This window comes from Nanorana parkeri, unplaced genomic scaffold, assembly GCF_000935625.1.
Source record: "Nanorana parkeri isolate BGI_ZX_2015 unplaced genomic scaffold, ASM93562v1 scaffold161, whole genome shotgun sequence".
Lineage (NCBI taxonomy): Eukaryota > Metazoa > Chordata > Amphibia > Anura > Dicroglossidae > Nanorana > Nanorana parkeri.
The window spans coordinates 710,325-737,791 of NW_017306429.1; the positions used below are offsets into that span (position 1 = coordinate 710,325).

Consider the following 27,467-nt stretch of genomic DNA (forward strand, 5'->3'; position numbering starts at 1 on the left):
TGGCATCTGTAGGATAAACTAAAAAGATGCCTTTGTCACCATACATCTCTTACTGAATCCATTCAGAAATTAAAGTATGTCTAGTCAAAAATTAAAATTGTTTAATCTCACATTGAAGGTTGTCTTTTAATGAGCTATTTCCCAATAATTATTTTTCTAGTGTCATACCTGGTAATGTTGTAATTAATAGCAGTCACAGGCAACCTTCTGCTTTGAGCGACAACACTTTAAGGTGACTATGGAAATATCGTCATCATTGTCACTCAACACATTTGCCTGCCTGCACACTACTTAATATAGTGGTGAAGCTGCTTCCTCCAGTGTCTCAGTGTTATCACCGTGGAAGAAGAGGCTGGCCATTTGCATACCCAGCAGTATCACCGACACCCTTGCCCTACTTTTTACTAAATGACAGTAACCACTGGCCGCTATATGTAGTAGATACTGGAATCAGTGTTCCAGCACTGCTTCCCTTTACCCACGGCCTCATCTATGAGCACTGCGGGAGACAGAGACAGTGATGATGTGACCACCTGCAATCCCTCCAAGTGCCTGTGTTAATAACTTTGTTAACTTCAAATGGGTTTGGCATTCCCATACAGTGTATGCAGGTCAGAAAGGGGTCAATTGCAGGTCAAATGCACCTGTCAATACATTTTGAGTGAAATCAGAGGTGTCTAGGACTGATGTCAAACTCAAATCCAAAGTTTGCCCACACAGGTCCTTATAAAGGTACTTTATTGTCAGTTTCTATAGAATTATTACATGGAAGGTGTTACTACTGCCATATGTAAACAAGTAGTTATGTATAGTAGCTGTGACTGCCTCAAGGGCAATTGTATAGTAAAACTTTTCACTGTTTCTTAGGCACTTTCCAATACCTTAGAGCCAAAAATAATCCAACATACCATTAGCCACTAGTCCTAACAAAGTGCCCAGACAAAATATATGGTTTGCATTCCAATAGTTTAAACTTTCTCATTATGACAATACAAATTCAGAAACAAAAATGTCCTATAATTTAAAAAAAAAACAGAGAAACCTGAACATATGTTGGGGCCAGTGAATGTATCTTATTACTGGAGAACAGGTCAAGTTTTATCAGAACAGCTGAAGATTCTTTGTTGGAATCAGGGAGGATTTTATTATTCATAATACAGGATTTCGCATCTTGATCAAAATGGGCTCTTGTATCTGTAAAGCAATAATTATATTTATGTAGCCCTGCAGTAAAGATCCATTATTATGGGCTAATAGCGGCCCAGGACAAATGCCCTTTTTTTAATTAAAACCACCTATCCTGTAAATAAAAATGCAGTGACGTAAAACATATTCTGAATCAAAGCAAAAGTGAAAGAAAGAAACACAAAACCGCTTTTAAAACGTCCGTGTTCGTAGTGTGAAACTGCAATAGAAGCTGCCCATGAAATTCAAAAAGAAAGAACAAATGGAGCTTTAACTTGTAATGCTGGGTCTTTAGTATGCTCTTTGAAATGGAAAATTCAAGCTAATTGGAATGGAGTTGTGGTTTTAATCTCAAATTATTTACATTCTTATAGCAGCTCTTAACTTTCCTTATACCCCTCTGCTAACGCATGTTTGGCACAGTGGTGGCAACGCCATGACAAAGACTTTCATCAATGCCAGCACAGAAATAGAGCAGCAGCGGAATTATTTTTTTGATGTCCACATTCCCTACTCCTTACTAACGCCCTCAGCATCTGACTTCAAATGAACTCTGGGGATCCGCTATTAGTGTTAGGACTGACTACAATCAAGCCTGAACTTTGAAAACTGCTCCAAGTTCTTACCTAGTGGGGGACTCTGAGCAAGAGATCTGTGGGGTGGCTTTATAAAGATTTAACACTGTAAATGAACACAGCAGCCTTTTAAAGTAATTGCAGCGTAATAATCCAGGCCACGGGAATCTGAAATTCTGGAAGCGCTCCAAAATATTTTCTGTTTCATCACTCCTTAAATGTCCTCTGAATCATTATCAGTTCGAGTAAAGCCAAAATGTTTAGTGCCAATTCCGAAAAGGCAGGGGGGAAAACAGTGTCAAATGCTGAACATTCAGCAGTGTTTGTAACTCTGCAGTAGAGTGAAGTTGGGAGTTTTTTGAAGATGGAGTCACTTTAACATTATAATGCAATAACATCGATGTAGGTTGTCAGCATCAAGCATGCATATAGAAATTCCAAGGTCTGGTTCTATGCAGCTTCTACCAGCTGAAAGGCTGCAATTAACAGAGATGTCGAGATTTTTTAAATTTAAAAAAGCACTGAAAACAAATAGAATTATTATTAATTGCCCAGCTTAGCACAGGAAATAATAATGCTAGATACACTGCACACAAAGCTCCGTGTACCGCCATTTGCCTTTGCTGTGCACAGATCTGCATGCAGTGTGTTCGCTGCCCGGCCAGCGCCCCCATCTTTGTACCTGGGGCAGCTGCACTGTCTTCCTCCCCCCACCCTGGTTGTTACGCCACTGACTCCACTAACTGCACGTACACAGAGTACACATACAACACATAACACACCACACACATACAACACATAATACACACAGTACACAAACAACACATAACATACACAACACATAACATACACAACACACACAGTACACATACAACACACAACACAAACACAGAACACATACAACACACAGTACACTGATTTTCTGTTAACATACATCTCGCAGTATAGTGCTGGGAAGGTAGAAAAAGGCTAGGTTAGTAAACATTCTTAAGTCAACTTTGCATCTCTTAATAACCAGTGATTCAGACCTCAAGTATAGCCCTAGCACAAGAGAAAAGCCTTTAAAAGCTGGAATGAATGACTTCTGTAACCTCTTGTGTTTGTGGTGAAGGGGCAAGTGGACTGTAAATGCTGTGGGGGTTTGGAGGTCTATAACAATGGCTAATACAGAGTCACCAGAGGGACTTATAAATAACACAATAAACTGATTTCTGACACTGGATTCCTGCAGATGGCAAAAGGGAAGATGCAGTATGTAGGAGGTGCCTGGATATGGTAAGATAGGCAACCACCACCATTTTCTGTAATTTACATTGCAATGTATATGTCCATCTGTGCAGGTGCAGGGAACCCAGACTCAGAGAAAATCAAACTACAGGCTTGGGTGAAAACCAGATATGTTGCAGTGCTTCCAGGAACTTAAAAGCCAAAGAATTAATTTGGCATGTGAAGCCAAGAACAAACTGCTGAAACTCATAATTAGTAAATAGCTCGAATTTCACTACAGATTCAACACTGGAGAAATCTGACATCTGGTTGGTTACCCTGGGTTACTAAGCATCATTGTTTCTAGAGCTCCTGCAGGTGCAGGAGACAAAGGATTATGAGCCATCCTGCGATCCACTATCTGCAGCACCCTAAAGGCATAAGGTTTTTTACCTTTTAAATCAACTGCAGGTTTAGGGTCCTCGAGTGCATATATTTATGCACTTAATTGGTGTGTTTTTTTTCAACCTATGGAACTATGTTTATAGCTTAAGAGACACTAGGGCCTCATTCAGATGGGGCGTACACATCCCTGCGGTGTGCACGTCCGTAAATGGGACAATTCTGGGAGGGACAGGTGATGTGGTTGCATGCAGCACCCTGTTTTTCCCTACGCGGCTGTATGCTGTCATCCGCGCACCTAAACTTGCACATTCGTGTGGGTCCGGGTGTCCGCACTTGGACACAGACAGTGGCAGTCCCAGTTTAAAAAAACCAAAACATTTGAATGGGAATTTTAGGATGCTTTGGTGCAATCACTTAAAGAACAATGTAATTAGGTGGGTGAAAGATAAACATTTGTATTGCTTGCGTTACAATCATGAAACCAAAATGAATTAACGATAGGAAATTGTATCACAAACAGTCTGGTAAAGCTGAGAACAAGAACCTTTATGAACAATGAAGGAGAATCTGAGGTTTACATGCATTTAATATGCAACATTAACTGGCAGATTACAATCATGAATTAGCTAAGCTATAAAACTGACCAAAGAAGCATGTAACATGCAAAGTTAAATATCCATACTGAGTACAACACTTATCTTTGCAGATGCTTGCCCAAAGCTAATCAGCATCTAATTAGATTGTTTCAATAAATGTCTTTTACAATCATTGCAATGACCAAAATATTGAACTCTGAATATAGATACTGCAGCTGTGAAATATAATCGGGAGCAGCTACACTGACATGATTCTAAGTTTCCATGAAAACAGTGCATGATACAAAGCCTCTCGGGAAGAGGTCAGCCAGTCAGTGACCGAGAAACCATTGCTGCAAGAAGAAACACAGCTAGGCTTTCTCTTATATATGGTTTACAGGCATGTTCCCAGCATTATCCCTACTAAGCACTCATTTCCTAGCCACAGGATGTTCATATAATGTGACGGTAAAAGATAAACAAGATCATTTCATAAAGTAGAGTTTAAAGTCATATTAAAGTCAAAAGGTTTTTATGCTATTTTAAATGCCGATCAGTTACAATGGATGCTGCTTCTTGATGTTTAAAAGCTTTAGTTTTCTGCAGAATCAGCTGCTCCCCTAAGCACTGGCCCCAATATCTTGTTTTAGGGTGGCTGATTTCCTTTGCAGGGTCCTATGAAACCACCCTTGTGTGTGCTAGTAAGCTGTGTGTGTCTCCCCAAACAAGCAGGCCCAAAAAGCCAGCAACTCCCCTCTCCTTCTCCAAGCTAGTAGATGAATAGTTCCTAGAGACTGTGCTGTGTATTGTGATCTCGTACTGGACAGAAAGTTCAGGGAAGCCAAGCTGGGAGAGGTGGAGCTGTTCATAAACATGATGAGTGTAAGTCTTTGGACAAAAACATAAAAAAAAATACTTTTCTGGGCCATATATATTTGTTTAATCTGTATTTATTATTGAAAGAATGCTTGAGGGATGAATACTACTTTAAATATAGTTTTAACTCACTCCTGGCAGGTTGCTTAGATTAAGTCAACCATAAGGCACCGCCAGAAGAATAACCTGGCAGCTATGTATCTGTTATCCAGAGTTTTCAATAGCACCCACAAAGCAAAAACACATTTTTTTCAATCCTAGGATTAATTTCCGTAATGTTGCATGACAATGTAATAGTCAGTCAAATGATCACAGCATTGGAAACTGAAAAATAACTTGGCAATGAAGGGGTAATGCAAGCTGGTATTTAAGTGGTTAAATTAGATACAGCTGCAGTTGGATTGACAATGTTGTTGAATGCTATTGCTATTTTAAGAATAAAATTAGACATGGCTCCGCATAACACGCTTGAGCTGTTTTCATATCAGTTTAGTTATGTTTACAGGAACTTTTTATGCCTGAGATTCATAACCTGGATCCAGCTTTTTACTCTTTTTTGGAGGCGTGCTGGAGGGAATGTTGTCACTTAAATACCTAATGAAGGGAGCTGTGATTAAACAGGACAGATCACATTTCCAAAATCTCTGGGGGAGGAGAAGAGTTTATATAAGTTAGTTTATAGAATCTAGTGTCCCAGAGCTAAAGCCTAGAAGCAACTAACAAGTCTTCTGTCTGGTGGCGTTTTTGAGGGGGATTACAAATAACATATTGGCTCTTTGCAAAACACAAGTACACATTTACACTTGTAGAGTGCCAGAGCATTCAAATTGCAGATACATGATCTTTCTTAAGGCATATCATAATCATGATGTTGTCTTTGTACTCAGTTTGACTACTGTCATTTTAATGTGATATTCAATGCTGAATCATGCATAGAGCTCACCAGTTTACTTTACACTTATGTAGACAACTTACACCTAGTTCCGATCTCACATAACAGTGACCGCCGCAGTTTGAAAATTAGCATCAACTCTTATTCCTGAAGTAGAAACTTAGAGCAACGGGAGGACACAAACCAGCATCCTTCCATCACCCTAAGCTCCGTATACCGCGAGCTACAGCTCGCGGTATACTGAGACGCCACAGTATACCGCAAGCTACTGCTCGCGGTATACTGAGACGCCGCAGATGAAGCGGATCCCGACAATTATGCCGGGATCCGCCCAGCTGCGTGAGTGACAGCTGGCTCTGCCTATCTAGAGGCAGAGCCAGCTGTACCCGCCCCCTCCCCCGTCTGATCCGCTAGTCAGCGCTGGCGGATCGGAGCGGGGAGGGGGGAATCCAGCCCCTCCCCTGTCACGGCAGAGAGGTGAGCGAACGCCGGTAAGTGTTCGCTCACCTCCCGATCTAGTGAGCCGACCTGCGACAGTCTCATTGTCACAGGTCGGCTAGAACTATGAGGTGAGTGAAAAGCACTCACCTCATAGTTCTCCTTTAATGGTGTCTCAGACTGCTGCAGTTCATGCAGCACCTCAGTAAAGGCCAACAATCTACCTCAGCAAATTTCTTTTTGGGCACTTGGTCTTCCTGAATAGCGTAGAACAGCAGATATCATGCATTCATTTATCAGAATAACAACAACTGATTGGGTAGGTAGTTATGATATGAGTGAACTTGTGTTAGCTAATTGCATTAACATTCCAGCATGTTTATTTGACATTTTCAAACACAATATTTAATTCTAAGAACCACCCATCATTCAAATTTGGCTTGGCAACATTATAATATATCTTTTATTCTATATTCTGTATCCTTATAGTGTATTTTATATCCTAGGTCTGCCCTGTCCTTAACTGCTCTCCCTTGCAACAAAGAAGTACTAGCTTATTGTCCACCCCCTCTGAGTATCTGCAGTAGAATTTTACACAGGCCCCAGAGCTTAGTTGTTTTTCCCCCCATATAGTCAGTTTAAAGGATACGTTCACCATTTGCAAAAATTAAAGAAATGCATAATTAATAATATATATTTAAAAAAATATGCATTTCTTTAATTTTTGCATTCAAGTCTGGAAAACATTGCAACGGTGATCACTCGATCAGGGCTGCAAAGCTCAGACTTCAATACATTCTCTCCCAGGCAGAGCTCCGTACTAAACTACAGAGTTTCAGTTAGGAGAGATGGGGAAGGACGGCTGGACTTCAAACTGCATTAAATCACCTCACTTTAGGTAGAGCTGCCCATATTCCCGCATCTACCTAGAGCAAGGACAGCTGGACGCTGTATGAGGAGATTTAATGCATAATAATTATGCATTTCTTTAGTTTTTGCAAAAGCTGACCTTATCCTTTATTGCAAAATACAAAGTCTACTGTTGTTAAATAGTCAATGAATATAATAAGCATTGATCATAAATTATAGAATGATCCATTCCTCATTTCGATATTACAAGTAAAATAATACAATATATGAATTGTCCCATTTGTCCCAGGTGTACAGTATATGAAGGACTAAAATGGTTTCTATAACTGAATACCTGAAGGGTCTACTCAGAATTCCTTCATGCTGACATCATAAACAATTAGAGCACACTTTTGTGAGCTTTACATGGCATAAAGCATTCAGGAGTGTTGTAAAGCTTTCCTGGGTCTGCCGGATGTAGTCCTTTTCTCTGTTTTCTCCCTAACTTCCTACTATATGACCTGTGTGATGCATGGTATAATTATCCTGTCATAACACAGGAAGGTTATTAGGTTGTATTTTGGTAAGAATACTGACATGGGTTAATTGCTGATTACAGTTGTATAAATGAATGGCAGTTCTATAGGATCACTGATGAAATAACCATTGTTCTACATTTCAGTTTAGAAGGTGCTGGTGGTCTGGTGCAGTCAATATATAAAAAGGTTTTTGAATATAGCACATCTGAAAAATAGAGCAGACCAAAGACATAGAAATGTAGACATCAAATTATTTTTTTTAAAAGGTCCATAAATATGACTAGTTCTTTTGCTCGTGTATAATTAAAAAGGGGGTCATTTTCATATTTTAAGATTTCAATATGGTTACCTTTTTGGTGTAAACTCCAGCCGTCCAGCTGTGGTGAAACTACAAACCCAATCATGCATCTGCCTCTGGGAGTCATGCCTGTGGTTGTCAGAGTTTTGTAGTTGCACCACAGCTGGAGGGCCAGAGTTTGCCTACCCTGGTGCACACATTTGAAGTCACACTGTGGCACCATTATTTCATTAACTAAGTTGACAGATCTGAACAACAAACTTTCAAAGAAAGAAAGAAATTGCCTTTCATTTTCAAATCTTAACGGAACAAACTGAAGAGAGAAGCTGATTGGCTGTCGTGGGCAACTGCTCCAGATTCTGCCTGCTTCCGTTTTGATAAATTACACGCACGCACGCACACAAGCCTTTTATTTAGGGTATATGACTGCAACCATCAGAATAATCAATATGTAAGAAGGTAGAGAGGAAAGCCCTCACATTGCTGCTTATTCTTGATTTCATTCACATATAATGTATGGTACAAATACAGATAGTAATAAATTAACCAAATTCACTTTTTAGCAACTTACCTCAGCTGCATTTGTTGAAACATGTCCAACTGACACAATGACTTTCCCTTTGAAACTCTGAAGAGTGGCACTAGCTGGACCTGGTACCAATTCTCCATCTGCTGTGAATGCCGAACCAAATGTCATATTGATGCTACCAGGTATATGACCACGATTGAAGCTGAGGATAGCAGTTAAGGTACTTGTACATAGTCACTGGAGGACAAATAGGTAAAACATCCAATCAAAATCGACTGACATCATACTTGTTAACTAAATCTGAGCTCTGTTTGTAGGGCCTGAGAAAATAATTAGATAGGGGTGCCAGTGTCTAGAGCTTATGATCCAAAACGGGCTGCAGACAATGCAGCGAGTATCTTATGTTCTTTGTCGGTGGGCTTTGGGCTGGCTGGAATCCGTCTGAGACGCTTCTGAGACAATTCAGAATTAATTTACAGATGCATTTGATGTGCAGCTGACCTCCTACTGACCTGAATTTGACCTGCTTCAAGCATGCTTTGCATCCCTATAGACTTGTGTGCGAATGCAAAACTCACGGTCAAAACAGGCATTTAGACACAAAAGATAGTCCTTAAGGCCTCAGTGTTATTTTACAAAAGCAGAAGCTCATTTCAGATTACCTTTATAAATATGACCACAAATTCAGACTGGAGAAAAATCACATCGCTGTTGGCACACCTGATCTCTCCAAACATCCCCTGCCTGACCCATATCTAGGTCCGAGATATGCAAGTGCCAGGAATGTCAGTCTGCTCTATGCCCTTCCTTCTTCATAACGCTAACCATGTATGCTCAACAGCTCCTTACGAAGAAAATCTTCAGTCAAGAAAGGTTGTTCAACATTTTGATCATACCTGTACATATGGCTGCAAGCTGATGTGTGTGAGTTGACTTAATGTTTCCTGATTAAATTACAACATACATTTAGTAGTATGAATGTAACATTACTGTAGCTTTTCATAATGTGGCATCAAATATACAAGGTTAAAGGTTTTTAAATATTTTTTTTACAATACCTTGTATCTTTATATTGCTAAGGAATGTGGCAGAACATTCCCAATGAAGAACACTCTCATTGTATTATGCAAATTTAGTCCACATTAAACACCAAAGATTCATTTTGTCCTTACCTGAAATGAACAGTTTACTAGTCTTGGTTTATTTTCTGATGGAATACTACATGAAATCTATTGCTGCTGTTGTAACAGGCACTGCTCCTATAGTCATCTCACAACACTTGCACCTTTGTAGCCCTTAGGCCATAATATTTAGTTTGTTTTATAGGCTCCTCAGGAAAATGATAAATGGGATACATCTCTGACAAGTCTGGGCTGGCTTGCTATTTCCAAGATGTACTGTGAGCGTGTTTCTTCAATTCTACACAAAATTACAGGAGGTGTCCTATAAAATGTCTCTAATGCAGCTTGCAAGCCGAGACCTGCATTTCCATGAAAGGTGCAGATAAATCTTGCAATTTCAATATGATGTATCCTTAGTCTTTTCGTTTTTATCCTCAGGTGTGGTGGGACTATCAAGAGTGTATGCTTGTCATTTTTATGTGGTGGCTGCTCCACCTGATATCTCAGCTTTGGAACACACATAAAACAACTGTGTGATCCTTATATAACCTTCTTTAACATAATTAGCAAACAAGGACATGCAAAGTGCAGCGGCTATGTGCAAAAAGTGCACTCGTTTATTGTGAGTAATTAGATCCCAGCTCACTATACTCAGGTCAGTGAAAAATGAATTATGGTTGGCTGCTTAGGGCTTCGGCACTTGGAATTAGGGTTTTTGACTGAATCAGCCCCTTGCTTCTTATATGTGTTCGATACTACAACAGCCAGATCTCCTTGCAATAATTTCTGATAATCTGGGAGATTTGGGTGTTCCTGATCCTCCTGTTGCGTTCTCTGCAATGTAAAATACATTTAACCAAAATGACAGGAATAGTGAGAACCTCTTAATGGCAACAGCAGGTGTGTAGACCTAGGAACACCGATATCTCAGTGGGAGATTTTCCGGTGGTTTAACCCTCGACTGTCTGCCAAAAACTGAAATGTCAGTTTTGGGTTAAATAAGCCTCTATACAGGCAAGCTGTTCTTGGATCCCAAGGGATTTCCCAAATTACATTCAATGGGGGCAATTTACCAAAACTGGAGCATGGAAACCAATCAGCTTCTCTCTTCAGTTTGTTCAGTTGAGATTTGAAAATGAAAGCGTGATGTTGATTGGTTGCCATGCAAAGATGCTCCAGATTTTGTCTGGTCCACTTTTGATAAATCCCTCTCAATGTGTTTCTGACCTTGCCCAACAGTAACCTCTTTACACATCCAGGTTCCACTGGGATGGGAAATCAAGCTTTCAGATTTTTCCTGCAGCTGGGCACCCAATCATTTTAATATAATAGTACTCTATGAACAAAGTCGTAGACAGGTGAGATTCATAAACAGCAATGATAGACGCAACATAGCAAGCCATTATGTAAGTTTTGAAAGTGCAACATTGTATCGCATAAAGTCATTCTCCTTTTTGCATAAAAAAATAGGATTTTTTGTACTCACCATACAGCCCTTTTCTCTGCATTCATTAATTAACACAGTGGACATTGCAGGGATAACCATTGGGTTACAGTGCTTCCTACAGGAGAAGGATGCTTGCACAAAAACAAAAGCACAGCCCAGAGGTGGCTCCTGATGGTGTCCAAACCTACCGTCTGCATAAGGCCGTTCAATTTAATGAAAAGAAGAAGAAGAAACAAGGAAACGTGGTACAGCAGGGCCAGTGCTACCACTAGGCAAACTAGGCAGCTATCTAGGGTGCAGCCTCAACTAGCGGCTTCCTCAGCAGAGGTGGCTCTCTATTTAGCCTCGTGCCCACCAGACTCGCTACCGGTCCCAGAAGGAGGTACAGGCACATGGGAGAGAAAACCCCAGCACAGGAGAGGGAATACTAGGACTTGGAGCTGCTACTTGACCCGGCCTGGGATAAGCAGGAGTGCACTACACACTATGATATGGGCACAGGCTGCAGGGGTGGCAGGCAGGAAAATGTAATGTACCAGCAGATGCTTCATGTGTGTCAGACGCTTGGGCTGAGAACGCACTATCAGCATTTTCTATAGGCGCTATTTTTCCAAAGATACACCACTGCTTGCCTGCGAATTGACAGGGAACCGTAATGCTGCATGCAGTGTATGCAAACAGTGTTACCACTCCCTGTCAAACTCACCTAGCGAGGGTCATTGTAACCGCCGATGTACGCAAGGAGGAACAGTCGCAGACTCAGCAGCAAGTGAGGGAAAGAGGGAAATAGGATATCTTTGCCCTCTCACCATTCTGCAGTTCTGTCGCAGCAGAACCAGTGGCAAGAAAGGAGATGTGATGTATAGGAAGGCCTGGAGAGATGTGATTAGAGAAGAGGGGGGCTGCGGATGTGATTGGAGAAGAGGGGCCGCGGAGATGTGATTGAAGGCGGTAAAACGTTTAGGAAATCTATGGCCCTCTGTACCTTTTAGGCCAGGAGTACTTGGCATGTCTGCAGTCAGGGTTGCCTGACAAACACACACACACACACTATATATATTATACACACACACATTATTGAAGTATCACCCCTAGGTCCATAGTTATTATATTATACACACACACATTATTGAAGTATCACCCCTAGGTCCATAGTTATGAATGCTGGGCGAAATTTGGAAACCAGTTTTACTGGCAGAGCTAAAGTCAACTGGCCCTTATCAGTCCAGGTCATCCATATTGACTAGGAACTATCAAGTGTTCTGGCTGTTACTTAGTGCTTTATAGTACCCCATTAGGAGTGGGCTATAAAAAGCTATAACACAGGCCTGATAAACATATCTTGTGCTATGGAATTTGAAGAATGTCTAAAAAAAACAAAACATGTTTAATGGGTATTCTGATTTAATCATATCTAATCGTGATTAAGGGGACAACTGGGTTTCCAAATTAGTTTTGGGATGTCCAGACCTCATTACCGTCGCATGTGCTAACTACGGAAGTAAAAATTCAAACACAGCTGTCACCTGGTTACTTGTAGAGAACTGGAATACATATGCCTGTTAAGTTGGCAGATATTTATATATTTGGCATATTCTATGTAAATGGGATGCTCAAGGTGTTACATGGATTAGGCAAACATTTCTTAAATGTTGCCGCTTCCCCATTTGCCACAAAATCATCATTCATGAATCATAAGAGCACAAAAAAAATAAAACAATCTTGGAAGCTGCAGGAATACAGAGTATTGAAAAGGCTGCTGAAAAATGAGGAGGCACATATCAAAAAGCGCCTAAAAGTTCAAAAATCCAGGCCTTCCTACTAAGAGTGAATGTACAATTGCCAGCAGCACAAAGGTCTCAGCAGTGCCCCACACTACGCTGTTGAGGTAACACCCTCAGCATCGCCTGATTCATTGATTCAATGGTCCTGTTCTAGCAGTAATATAAGCTCACATTTTCTTTCATTCGTTCTAAATGTAATCACTGGAGAATTAACTACAGCCTTTGTGATTAAATGTTCCTTTGATTTAAACCAAAAATTCTAAGTTTCCTCCAGAAATAATAAGGGAAGATTTTTTTTTAATTGCAAGCAACAAGCTCCTTTACACAGGCATGTCTTTGTTTGACTGCTTCCTCAATGTATGTATTCTAACAACCTAACAATCATCTGGGCTGCGTCTGCATTAAATAATTTTCTGATTAGCTCTTTGGAAGTGGTTAAAGGAGATTTCTCACGCAATAAAAATACAAGACACATTTTAAGGCTTTCTAGGGATCTAACAAAAAGGCTATATTGCCATGTATGGTTGTTGCAAGGCACCATCAAATCTCTTAGTTTGACAATATACTAAAAGTTATGTCATTTTGATGGGTTATATAGAATTAACAAAGCCAGTAAGTTCTAAGCAGATCAATTGTAACTTTTTTAAGACTCCATTTACTCCATAAAAAAACAAAACAGTGATCTTTTCTTACAAATATGTACAAAAATAATATAAATATATATTAGTAGTTTACTAGTTATTTTTCGAAAGAAAAAGAAAGTGTGGCAGAATCCAAAAAGAGAATTCCCCTTTAACCACTTCACAATAGTGTAACCTGTATATACTGTATGCTGGTAAGGGATGCTGGTGCTATATTATGCTTGTGCTGGGAGGTTACTTGGCTAATAAGGTGAGTTTTTGCTCTATAGACATATAGCCATTCTGTTGTAAGCAGACCAGTCATTAATCTGCATCTGCTATGGCCATGTTGCCAATGTACAATATCTTCAGTATGGTAATTAATCAAACATGCTGTATGTCTGTTATTAGATAAGTTGTGAGAACATGCAGGCAACATGGAGTCTCTACACTGTGGGCTTATGCAGTCAGTATGACGTTTAATTGTGATCCAATCGCTACAATATAGTGTTTCTTTGTTGCTAAAGTGACCCTGTCGCCATACTATCAAAGAACTCCAGGGAAAATGATCTTAAGCCTTGCAGTGGGGTTTCCCCTGCACTGCAATGGTTAAGTGCTCATTTTTGTCTAGGATCGAAAATAACAAAGTTATACTCACCTGACCCTCACAGCTGGCTGGCTGTTATATTGGTCCCTGGAGCCTCTCTCCCCCTCCACTCCAGCTGTCTAAGCTCCTGTTAGTCACCACGTCCAATACAGTATATTGGAAGTGAGGACACCGAGGGGCATTTCATCGCTAGAGTGGAGGAGGAGAGGTCTTCTTTTAAGGTTATATCTGCATTTAAAATATTTTATACATGTAATTTATCTGTAAAAACCTCCCCTTTGTAGACATGGAAAAGCCCTGAGACTGTTGCTGGGCGTCATCATCTTGGATGTGATGTCAGGAGCCCCAGAAGACTCAGAGCTGTCATTCAAGTGACACTCTATAGTATTCCCCTTCCCTCCTCTCTTAGCTGCTACATGAAAGTTTATGTAGGAAGGTGAAGGGAGACGCAGAGAAGCTGGCCCAGCAGAGAGTATTTAGACATTCTCAGAGGAGGAGAGGGCTATGCTAGGAAATTGACTTGGAGTAGTCAAATTTTCTAGAAAGTTTAAAGGTACATTGCAAGTGAATAAAAACAATTTATGGAAGGGAAAAACACTGCAATAAACATTTAAGAATGCTTTGCTTTTACCCACAAAGTTTTAAGTTGGCGACAGAGTCTCGGTACAGGTAGTATTGACACCAACAGATCAATTAACTTCACATTGGTAACGACTATTCTTTAGTAAGGCTGGTGACTTCTACATCCAGCCCCTATGGTATTTTCCCACTGCCAAATCTTACAACACAGACACACTAAAGTGGTAAGCATCTGCTGTGCTGATCAATTCATTGTAAGACTAAAGCTTACACATTGGGGCCACAGAATAAGAAATGCAGGTAACATGAATTAAACGATGACAAATTAAAAGCTGGTACAACTTTTTTTGCTGAATAGGCCCAGCAAAGAAGGAAGTCAACACTTAATTTTCCCCTCATTGTCTAGAAGTACAAAGGTATCCCTTTGCCTTCATGCTATTAAAACCATTGCAATGTAGGAAAGGATACTCTTCACTATTACGAATGTCCACAACGAGAAGCTTCGGCTTGCTGGGCTTTGTCTTCTTGATGTTCATTTTTCCATGACTGGGCACAGTCAGGTCACACAAGTCGATGAGATCCTCTGCAGAAATCCGAGGAGATACCTCAGACTTTAGTTCACTTAGCTGGATGAGTTCTCTTCCCTGAAAAGAAATATCAGGTATATATTTTAATTTGCAGAAATATTCCAACACATATCTACCCTTCTGTTAATTCCACTGATGTAATTCTTGCCATGGACTCCCAAAAGGTATATTTCAGTTGTAGGAGCCTGCTGGAAGTGGAAAGATCTACATGCTGTAGATTTTATTCCTGGCTATGTTTCTGGCAACATTTTGTTTTTTTTTCATATCCAAAACCAATCCTAACACTGAACATAAGATTCCTTGCAATGGCTGCCTTGTTCATGTTCAGGGAACACCACCAACCAACAGTGGTCCCCATGAGTTATATGAAGCCAATAGGTACATGAACTCTCCATCATGTACCAAAATTTAAAACGTATTCTTGGGTGGACTGACATTTTAATATCTCAGTACAACTCAATGTACATCTAACAAATTAGTACTTTATAAAAAAAATATTGCTAAATTTCCCAACATCAGAAGCAATTAAAAACATCTATCAGTGCATACTTGCTAAAAGATAAAAAAGAGAAACCTTATATCCAATGGACACTGTGGCTTAGCCTGGTCACATACTCTGAATCAGGATGTATTCAGACCTTACGAAAAAGCAGGTGATCCAGCGGTGTGAGTGAGCAAGCAAGGCCACACACACAGATGTAAGACTGCACTTTGTGTCACCCACCCCTGTGTAAAGATTAGCAGAAAGGGCAGTTAAAGAAAATTGGAATTCTTGGACCAATTAACTTTAAAATGTAGAAGCTAGGAGACTGTGGTATGCATGTCTTTCATTCCTTTCATTTCTGAAAAACTAAATAAACGTGCTGCTTGACTCATTCTATTTGCTTGTTCGCTAAGCAACAAGATATCGGTAACAGCATCATATGAAAAAAATGTGTTTAACCTGAGATGACACTACAGTTAATTCTGACAGCATATTAAGGCTTATTAAAATAGATATGTAAAAACAGTAAGCAAATGAGATATGATAGATCTTTAACATTTATTGAATGAGTAAATACAAATGGAAAACAACAGCCATGCTATATATCTCTGTTAGTGACATAACAAGAAGGAAATAATCTAAAACATATCCCATTGGTTTTCAATAGATACAATAAATTCAGATTCATACGGTAAATATTGCATAATTATCTGCGTTTCATAGCATTGTGGAGACTGTGATTTATAGATATGGTATTTCAGACCATTATTAATGGAGTTTATAAATTTGAATTAAACTTATTTTTGCGAGTGCTGCCAGTTGTGATATACATGATCCCCACAGTCACCTCGGGCCAGACGTGGTATTGCTTGTGTGACAACATAAGTGCTGCAGAGCTAGTCTTAGGAGTCGCTGTACTGTCAAATTAAGTGAGTGACACAGAGATCTGGGAAAATCCACAATTCTTACCACTGTGACAGGATAATTAGCTTACCAAATACTTTTAAATACTCTTAATCTCCCAGCTTGAATCAGGTACACAACCTGTGCTTCATTTGAGAAATACACTATATGGGAGCAAGGTTTAGGCTAAAACCTTTCTTATAATGATATATTCTACACTTGGTGCAGTACCCATCATTAACTTGTTAAAAACATTTTTTTTTGTTTGAAGGCATTTCTCTGTACAGTAGTTATGACTGCAATTTAACTGCTTCTGTAAATTGTTTACTAGATGCAACACCAGAATAGGTCCTTACACTAAGATTCATACAACTTCAAATATCCTAAAGGTTATTCTTAACAGAGTTGGGCTCGAATATTGCTAGTTCATGTTTTCGCCCAACACACGAACAATAATGGCGTTCGGCGGTCTGTTCGACCGCTGAACGCCCCACAAGGCAATGCGCTTTGTGAAGTCCTAATTGGCTAAAGGCTTGCACCTGACCACAGGTCAGGTGCAAGAATTTGCTCAATCAGGGCTCAGTACTCTGTAAGAGCCATAATTGGGCAAAGGCATGATGACTTTGCTCAATCATGGCTCACCTGTCAGATGACGTGAAACTGTACACAGTTGGGCGGAGCCAGCTGTCACTGCTAGCTCCACCCAATTGTTTATGTTTTGCCGACATCTGTCAAAATGCCATTATGTGGCGGGTGTTCTTCGCGAGCGGACGGGACGGCGGTCGTCGGTTTTTCTTTTCTTTATTATTTCTATTTATTTGTTATTGTTTTATGTTTTCTTTCGTTGAGTTGCCGTCGTCGTGGACACGTTGGACGTCGTGATTGACCTTAGGATTATGTCGGTGGATTAGTTTTTTTTAACAATAAAGGACTTGTCAAAATCCTTTGCTGTGGTTTTTCAATTAAATGATTTTTTTCTAAAAGTCTGTTTTTTTTAAAATTTCCATTTTTTTTAACCCTTTAGTGAATGGGTAGGAGTACAAGTACCCCTTACTCATTCACAAGGGGAGAGGTCGCATCTAGGTCCCCCTTTATTAAAGGGGTCCCCTGATGTGAATAAGTCCCCTGCCCGCACCCCCACAACCAAACGCCCTAGGGCTCGTGGGGAAGAGGCCCTTGTTCCCATCGTCACAGGGACAAGGTGCTTTTCCAGGGACGACCCTGGAAAAGCATCCTCCCAGTGCCGAGGGCATGCAGCCTATGTTCTTCGCGAGCGGACGGGACGGCGGTCGTCGGTTTTTCTTTTCTTTATTATTTCTATTTATTTGTTATTGTTTTATGTTTTCTTTCGTTGAGTTGCCGTCGTCGTGGACACGTTGGACGTCGTGATTGACCTTAGGATTATGTCGGTGGATTAGTTTTTTTTAACAATAAAGGACTTGTCAAAATCCTTTGCTGTGGTTTTTCAATTAAATGATTTTTTTCTAAAAGTCTGTTTTTTTTAAAATTTCCATTTTTTTTAACCCTTTAGTGAATGGGTAGGAGTACAAGTACCCCTTACTCATTCACAAGGGGAGAGGTCGCATCTAGGTCCCCCTTTATTAAAGGGGTCCCCTGATGTGAATAAGTCCCCTGCCCGCACCCCCACAACCAAACGCCCTAGGGCTCGTGGGGAAGAGGCCCTTGTTCCCATCGTCACAGGGACAAGGTGCTTTTCCAGGGACGACCCTGGAAAAGCATCCTCCCAGTGCCGAGGGCATGCAGCCTAGCATGGGAGGGAGGTGCTCACTCGTCCGACCCCTTTCCGGCCCTGCCAGGCCTGTGCTCGGATCAAGGGTTTGGTATGGAATTTTAGGGGGGGACCCCATGTTCCTTTCCCCGCATTTTTGAGGGTGGGGTTCTTCTTTACAATTCCTACCAGACCTTAAGGGCCTGGTATGACTTTAAGGGGGAACCCCACACTTTTTTTTTTTTTTACACGGGGTCCCTCCTAAATATTCCTACCAGACCTTAAGTAACGTATGAATTTTTGGGGGAACCCCACACTTTTTTTTTTTTAAATGGGGTCCCTCTTAACATTCCTACCAGACCTAAAGGGTCTGGTATTGTTTGAGAGGGGGAACTGCATGCTTTAAAAAAAATAAAAAAGTAATTTTTTTTTTCTTAAGAAATGTCAGTTTTGCTGCAGCAGGTTCTATACATTGTATTGATGTCACTTTACAGGCAGGTTAAGGGGACCCCCCAGACACAATATTTAACAAAAAAAATCATTTTTATTGTTACCCTTTACGTTAAGACCACTGTTCCTTTAAAAACTGTGTTTAAAAAAATAAAATAATAATTTTTTATTGATTCATGACCCCCAGGGCAGTACCCGGACCCCCATAACCTTTTATGGCCAATAACTTGCATTTTATTGGCCCTTAAAAAGGGGACAATTGTTTTTGAAAGTTTTACCCTCATAGACTTGCATCAAGTTAGAATTCAAACTTCTTGGATGTTCTAAAGTTCGAACCGAACTCGGACCTGTTCGGCTCATCACTAATTCTTAATCAGAAAATACAATAAAACTTGAAAAACACTTGTCTCCTGCATATACTGCTCTCTATCATAACTTTCGCACTTATCTCATGTACATACTAGCCAATGTCTATTTCTGTATTATTTTTGTGTACCCAACCTTGCCCATTCTGGTATGGACACACTTTTGCTAGTATAGTATACACCGATCAGCCATAACATTATGTCCACCCACCTAATATTGAGTAGTTCTCCCCTTTTGCCCCCAAAACAGCCCTGACCCATTCAAGGTAAGGAATAGACCTCTGAAAGTATGCTGTGGTATCTGGCAGCAAGCCATTAGTAGAAGATTCTTTAAGTCCTGTAAGTTGTGAGCTGGGGCTTCCATGGATCAGGCCTGTTTTTCCAGCACATCCCGCAGATGCTCCATTGGATTGAGATCTGGAGACTTTGGAGGCCGAGTCAACACCTCAAACTCATTGTTGTGTTCCTCAAACCATTCTTTAACCACTTTTGCAGTGTGGTAGGGTGCATTATCCTGCTGAAAGAGGCCACTGCCATCAGGGAATACAGTTTCCATGAAGGGGTGTACTTGGTCAGCAACAATGTTTAGGCAGGTGGTATGTGCTAAAGTAATATCCACATGAATGGCAGGTTTCCCAGCAGAACATTGCCCAAAGCATCACACTGCCCCTGCTGGCTCGCCCTCTTTCCATAGAGCATCTTCCCCAGATAAATGACACACACCCAGCCATCCACATGATGTAAAAGAAAATGTCATTCATCAGAGGTGGACACGGGTCAGCGTGGACACCCTAACCGGTCTGTGGCTATGCAGCCCCATACACAACAAATTGTGATGCACTGAGTGTTCAGGCACCGTTCTATCATAACTAGCATTAGCTTTTTTTTTCAGGAATTTGAGCTAAAGTAGCTCTTCTATTGGATTGGACTACATGGACCAGCCTTTGCTCCCAAAGTGCATCAATGGGCCTTGGTCACCCATAACCATGTCACTGGTTTTCCTTCCTTGGACTACTTTTGGTAGGTCCTGAGCACTGCAGCCTTGGGATATTCCACGGGAGATGCAATTTTGGAGTTGCTCTGACCCAGTTTTCTACAATTTGGCCCTTGTCAAAGTCGCTCAAATCCTTACACTTGCCCATTTTTTTCTGCTTCCAACACATCAACCTCAGAGACTAAATGTTCACTTGCTGCCTAATATGTCCCCCCCATAATAATACTTTATATTAATGTAATTCACTTCACCTCTCAGTGATCATAATGTTATAGTTGGTCAATACTAAAGACTGGAGCGAAGGAAATTGCATTTGAGGCCACCCAAAAAGACGAACCAGATTTCAGAGTTTCATCTTGTAAAGTAATTTAGGAAAGTGATTGATCAATATGACTTGTTGTTCTAGGTACCAAAGACACTTTTATGGGCAGATATCATGAAAAGGTATTAGAGGTGGTCCTTCAGAATCTCACAGTTTCTCTTTCTTGGATTTTGCCAACGACAGCATGTGGCACAAGTGTAAGAAATTATAATTTTCATGTGGAGAAAAGGGACTGGTAGTATAGTGATAAGACAAATAAAATTGCTCATTACTGGTTAGCTGTTAACCCTTATAAGCCTCGATTACCACTTGGATCAGTCACATTGCTTGCAACTTAAATAGAACATTGTTTTTAGGTTGGGTGGAGTGAGGCAGGTTTTGATCTGTTGCTGGGTATTTTCCACTATCTGTGACTTTGGTAATGAGCGCTCCGGTCCTCTTTGTCCTACTGTGACAGTCATGGTTCTGCTGTGAGCTACTCCTGTTCACTTAAAAGTTGTGTGTGTCAATACTTACAAGTTTGCCCATCATTTTAAGAATTAATACATTTTATTTCTATTAATGTAATATTAACTTTTTAGCAATTTGATGTCAAAGCTCTTAATTCAACATGGGTGCAAAGTTGTTTTATGTGCCTGGAGAATTTAACATACAATATTACATTTGAGCAGCATTTTCTAAGCAAAAGAGAGGAACACACATAGTGCATAGCTCATCATTAACATATGTCTGTTATGCTGGACAGCTGTGTAAGTACCATGTCACCTACAGTGAGCCATGAAAATGATAAACATCAACTATGACGCTATGTCAAGCTATTATGAAGAGTTTCCTTGTTTACCAAAACGCATGAAAGATTTTGGTCCATAAACTGAAATGGTCATATAATTCCATATTTCCTCTTTCCCAAGAGTTAACTATTCACAGAATGAAGTGTGTCAAGAAGCCAATACATTCCTCCCAGTTGCTCACGGATCATGTTCAAACCTTTAGCCAGGGGCCACATTTTTTTCAATGACAAAACATAAGCCCAAAAGAATATAAAAGAGGATGGGTTATCTTCTATGCAATACTCAAACTTTTCACTGTGCAGGGAGATCTTTCTAACAATAACACCCGCTGGGTTTCCAAAGAATGCTTAATGGTAAATTAAAAGCATTATATGGGAAAATGAGAATTCTCACCCAGTAAGATATTTGGAAAAGACAGCAGGCCATCTAATTTGGACTGTTGTTAAACATTCTGGCAGTACAGCCTATTCACTTATTTGCATGATGGTGATAACTTCCACTTGACCCCCAAAATAGAAATACAACCGATTCTCTGTTTAGTTACATTTTTCTAAAATCTTCTTCGACCCCAGCTAACAAACCTGTCACCATTACATACTTTAGTAAAAGAATAAGCCCGACTACCATTACAAATCATAACTGGTTTTGTTCTACTTTCATGACAAACCTAGTACTAAAATTAGCACCAGCCCCTAATTTAATTAAAAAAAAAAAAGCTGCTGATCCTCTGCCATTTATGGCTGCTATGCTGAGCCTTCTAAACTATAAACCAGCTACAAATATGTATATGAGCAGTTAAAACTTCACTTGCTCCATGCCTGATTCATGTCAATGATATGTACAAGAAAAAGCGAAGGCACTAGTTCAATTTAATAGGAAAAGATTTTATACAGGAAAATAGCTGCTTTATTTTGGTGTTGTAATGTTATACATGTTTTTGGGTTTTAGTAAGTCCCATTCATCAGGGCTTTACATGATAGGTTGAATTATTGTTGTAAAGTGCAATGTGACATCAATAGAGGGGTGTTAATATCTGCAGTGGTTAAATATGATCAACTCTGATACCTCTTTGTTTTGTGAATATTTCCCACCTTCAATCCCCTGGAATGCAGAAATGCTAAGTTGCAAATACCAACCAGTCTTGCGAGGTCACAGGCCTAATCCTCCCTCCTCCTGTGCATTGCTACTATAGGCCCATCGCTATAATATGTGGCCCATTAAGAAATGGTAATGTCCTGGGAGCACGCAGGAGCAGATGAGAGCAACTAACCACAGAAGTTGGTCTGTATTTGAGTTCAAAGTTTTGGGGGCTGCAGGTGGTATGCAAGCACCTGGAGACGTCTGTTTTAATAGTAAGTTACATTTTTTCCTCAAACGATAGGACTGCTTTTGGAAAACTGTCACATTAAGTATTTGCATGCCTAGTCATTACTGTGGGCTGTGCTTTACAACTGCATATTTCCTATTCTATTTAACTTTGAATGGTGCTTGTTAATACTGATATAATTCAAAGTGAAAGTTCCTCAGACAATAAATTATTTTCATAGTTGCTTTATATACCTTTATACATTATGCATTGTAACAAGTCATGGCCATCACTGTCTGTTACTCTCCTCCTTTACCAGCCTAAACTCACAAAGGCAAATAAGCCTCTTATTTTAATATTAGTAATCAAAGCCACCTAGGTATTCTGAAATTAAAAGCTAAGCTCTTACAAGATTAAAGAGTTTCCAGCATCATTGGGCGGCAGGCACACACAATTAGATACGGCCATTTCATTCTCCCTCATCTTATAATCTCTTGCTGGCATTTCGTTGGAGCTTTTATGTAATGTCAAATATTTCTCAGCATGTTTTTTATACGTTGTGACCCTTGACTTTTATAGTAAAAGTCAGTGTTTTCTCTCATTATCCTTTACGTACATCATTTATGCAGAGGTGCTTTAAAGGAGTTTCTCAGCCTAAGGGAACTATTTGATATATTGTTACCCTGTGCATCACACCCATTTTCCCTGGACGAGGAATGGAGAGGGTTTGCAGGTGAAACCAGGCACAGTAGCCCATATGTTCTGTATTTTCAGTGGGTACAGGTTCTCAGCAGGTACCTGAAGGTCATTGTCACGACTCCTGTATAAACAAAATTGTGGATTCTTTCTCTGGTTGCAACGTATAGGTCAGACAAGTGCATTTGTCACTCTTACTAAATGATTGTTGAGATAAAATCAACTATAACCGGACAAGGTAAAGCATTATTAAGCAGGAACACACAGGCTGTAATAAATAGCTGACCCCATATTTTATATCATTATAATTTTAAAAAACATTAGCATGCATTTTTAAGTAGAGTTAATCCAATGACTCATTCCTGACTCATTGGATTAACTGACTGACTCATTCCTAATTTTAATCATACAATTCAAGAATCCAGACATTGATGAGTTGACAATTTGCAGCCATATATTCAGGCAAATAAAAGATAAAATAAAAAAAGCTGTTGCTGCAATATTTATTTTCAATCCAAAGATTACCTAAACAGTACTTTTTTCTGCCACTAGATATGTCCTCTGTATTCTGCTCTACAGGGACTGCAAGGGGCCAATTCAAATGAAGGTACTTAGACTGCCTGAATTAAAAAAATAAATTTAATGTATGTATAAATGATTACAGAGCTGCATTGATATGTGTCTTATGTCTGATTTAAAAGAATCCTTCAAAGGCCATATTTCAGGCACATATATGAAGGAGGAAGATATATCTGTATACTTAACATCAGAAAAAATCCAACACTTAAAAAAAAAAAAAAGCCGGATGTGTTGATAACAGGCCTGGGCCTCCCCACAGTTCATCTTGCATGCAGGGCCAAAAGAATGAATATCCAATTATCCATCTTTCCTCCCAATGTTAGACACATTGATCCAACCCAGGGGAGGAGTTAATGCTAAGTTCATATTCATATCTATGCAATCAAAATGACCCCCTTATCTATAAAATGAAAAAGAACTCTAAACATATCAACATTTCTTCCAGTTTATGCTAATCTGGTCTGCCTAAGTCTGAGCACCATTTGAGCCCCCTGGAAGCTGACAACTGCTGCCTTAATACACATGCATTGGTACAAGCGACACAGATGATTGCCCTGCCCAATTCTGTGGGTAGAGATGGTGTACAAGCAAGCCATTTATCACTGTGATTGGTCTCTGTAAATGCTATGTAAAGCAGTGACTGCTAAAGGGGGTGATTTGGGGGCATTTGTACAAAAGTAAACATATCCTTTTAAAGTATAACTAACCGAATCCTATTAAGCACATGTGAATAACAGTGGCCCTTTAATTTACTTACTGATTTATGTGCTCACTATAATAAAGTTCATTAGAGAAAGTCAGCAAAGTGGAACACTCTAAATTTATGCCACGTAGTAAAACATCTCTCTTAATGGCCAGGAAATACAATCCTTTACATTAGAGACGTGCTTATTAATGTGCATGTTATAACACATAAAAGCTGTCTGTATCACCCAAGTCATTTTTATTTTTTTTAGGGTTATGTAGTCACTGCTGTCTTCATTGAAAAGTGGATTAGGAATTGTTTCTACCAAATGCAAACTTCAATGTTTTTTTAATGAATATCTGGTAAATATATGCTACTTTGCTAATTTAATAATGCAGTACTAAGTACAATGGTGATGTTCAAAGGGCAGTAACCCAGATTCTGGTTTACATAATGGAATTAAATCAGTAAAAACAAACTCCTGATTGGTTAAAACTGCAGTTTTTTTTGCGCTGTACCCTAATCATTAGTAATATTTTTTCTTTTAATATTCAAAGCATGATTATAAGTGCAAGACATCGCTATACTCACCCGTTCAAATGATCCAAAAGATGAAAATATTATTTAATATTAATTATCCTACAAAAAACAATCTAGTAAGATTTCAAATACACTGTAAAATCTTTCCCAATCTCTTCGGTGTGTCAAATTCCATTTGCAGTGCTCCAACCTCCACCTTCAGTAAAATCAATCACCTCTACAAGGATTACACTTATTCCTGTTACAGACCTCTTATATAAACATATCAGCTCTGTCCGATGCTTCAGTGGGTATTCATCAAGAAAGGCAACTCCTAGAGCAGTGGTGGCTAATGTTTTTGAACCCAAGTGCCCAAACTGCAACACAGAAATCAATTTATTTATTTCAAAGTGCCAACATTGAAAATAAGTTTGGTATTGTGTATTAGTTTGGGCACTGGGTTTAAAAAAACGTTCAGCATCCCTGCCTTAGCCAAAATAGGAAAACACACATATTAAAACATTTATACACTTGCAGATACAAACACGGCGGCTGTCTTCAAAAACATAATGTGACTCGGAGACCCATAGGACACCGGAGGCCCACGCGGAGCACCTGAAGGGTGCAGGCCCTGGCACCTTGCACCTAGGCTCGTTTGTCACCAGAGGGGCCTCTGCATAGGTTCGCCATCACTGTCCTAGACCTCTGCTATTTTCCCCCACAATGTTCCACCACTTCATTGTGGCCTTCTCAGAAAATGATGCATGAATACCAACTCCAAACATTTTATTCAATGAGCATCTACAAAGCAAAGTGATTTCTAGATCGCCACTGTTCCCCAAATGCTCCATCATTCTCCACAGCTCTACTTCAGTTTAGTCACACAATGTCCTTCTGACTGTAGTATACTACCTTTTACACATACAGTACTCAAGTAAGAATTGAAAAAGCTTCAAGATGTTCACCTGCCAAACTGAAAGCAGCATTACGCTAAACAATTATTTGTGCAAACATCAGCCATCTCTATGAAGACACTTTGTCCTCCTCTCCAGTATGTTGCTGAGCAAACTGCACTTGTGTGTGAAGAAGCAACTATATTTTACTAGACCCCAGTCCCTACCTTGCAGGCATACAATACAAAAAACTACCCTAAACCCACATCAATGTATTATATCCAAGAAGAATGTCAGTGCTTAAGAGTCAAAATAGTAATTCCTCCAAAATTGCACAACATTCACATGCACTGGAAGTGCACATGGCCCACAGTCTTCACTTCCTGGGCATGCAGTCGCTCTGTGTACTGGGAAGGGGGTGCCACAACAGCAAAGAGGGAAAGTTGGTGCATAAGCTATATGAGTGTATGGCTGAATGTATGCAGGAACCCTCCGGTACTGCTTGCAGGAAACAGAAAGTGCTCTTCTCATTTTATTATACAGCATAAGCTTTTCCTAGAATTTCAACAGCAAAGATCCAAATCTTCTTATTCTTTGGTGCCTTTTGCTTTTGTTTCTATTTTTATGTTACAAAATTCTTGCAGCAAGATGGAATTTATTGGAAACTGTTTTACCAAAAGCTTGCCAATCATAAAGATAGGAATTGCCTACCTGAATGCACAGCTGCTCCACGTTTTTAGAGCAGACTTTTATGAGTCAAACCAAAGGCTTTACCTGTAAGGAATCTCAGATCACAATCGAGCTGATTTTGGGAGAGTTAAATAATTAATTGTCAACCCTGACTATACACGAAAGCACCTTTGGGTGACTGATTTTTTTTTAGCATCATGTCAATATGAATAATAATATTCTGGTCCACTGGCCTTTATCCTTTACAGCAAAGTATAAGAAACACATAGGACGTTAATACAGGAAAAAAATGTGTGAGGACCCGTCTTGCTTGATGTTACAATCTAATCTAGCATAAGCAGAGTCATCATCTCTACATTATTTTCTTAATAATGGTTAGAATTCCACTCCTGGAACTTCCACAGTTAAATAACACAAATATAGTATCCATACGCTAAATCATGCTAACATGAAAAATACGAGCAGAAATTAAATACTGTGGTTTATATATGATATATATGAATACTTCTGTTTGAGCCACCTGTCTGCAGAAGCAAACTATACTATAACCACAACCACTATATGATGACAGACAAAGGTGGTGGGGATTCTCATAGTTTTACATTACAATTCAAAACATCAACTTTACCCAAATGCACTGACCTGTGACCTGAATATTGAATATGTTCTACAAAACCTGATAACACCTGTGACAAATTGCCCTTGATATATGTACCCTTTCAGTTCCTTAGAGATTTATGATTGGGGTCTGTCACAGATTAAAGCATGTTAGCACCATGCACAAGTGTTGTATACAGTCTCTTATTACTTTACAGGGCCTGTGTAAATGGATTATTTAGCTAGGCTTATGTAATATAATACGTGGTTCCATAGTTTCTCTAGCCCTTCTGTACCTGCTGTCTAGTCTCTGCTTTCAAACTAAACTTAATCATGAAACAACAGACGTAGT

General features: G+C 39.7%; 1 protein-coding gene across 1 annotated transcript in view; it reads right to left on the reverse strand.

Moving 5' to 3' along the window:
- Positions 1 to 27,467, reverse strand: part of TBCK (TBC1 domain containing kinase) — a 194,815-nt gene that overhangs the window by 3,579 nt on the left and 163,769 nt on the right. Inside the window, exons 24-25 of the mRNA XM_018554476.1 lie at positions 14,994 to 15,169; positions 8,410 to 8,569 (exon numbers count right to left, since the gene is read on the reverse strand). Of these exons, the coding sequence (XP_018409978.1) occupies positions 8,410 to 8,569; positions 14,994 to 15,169 (336 nt within the window). The remainder of the gene's footprint in view (positions 1 to 8,409; positions 8,570 to 14,993; positions 15,170 to 27,467) is intronic.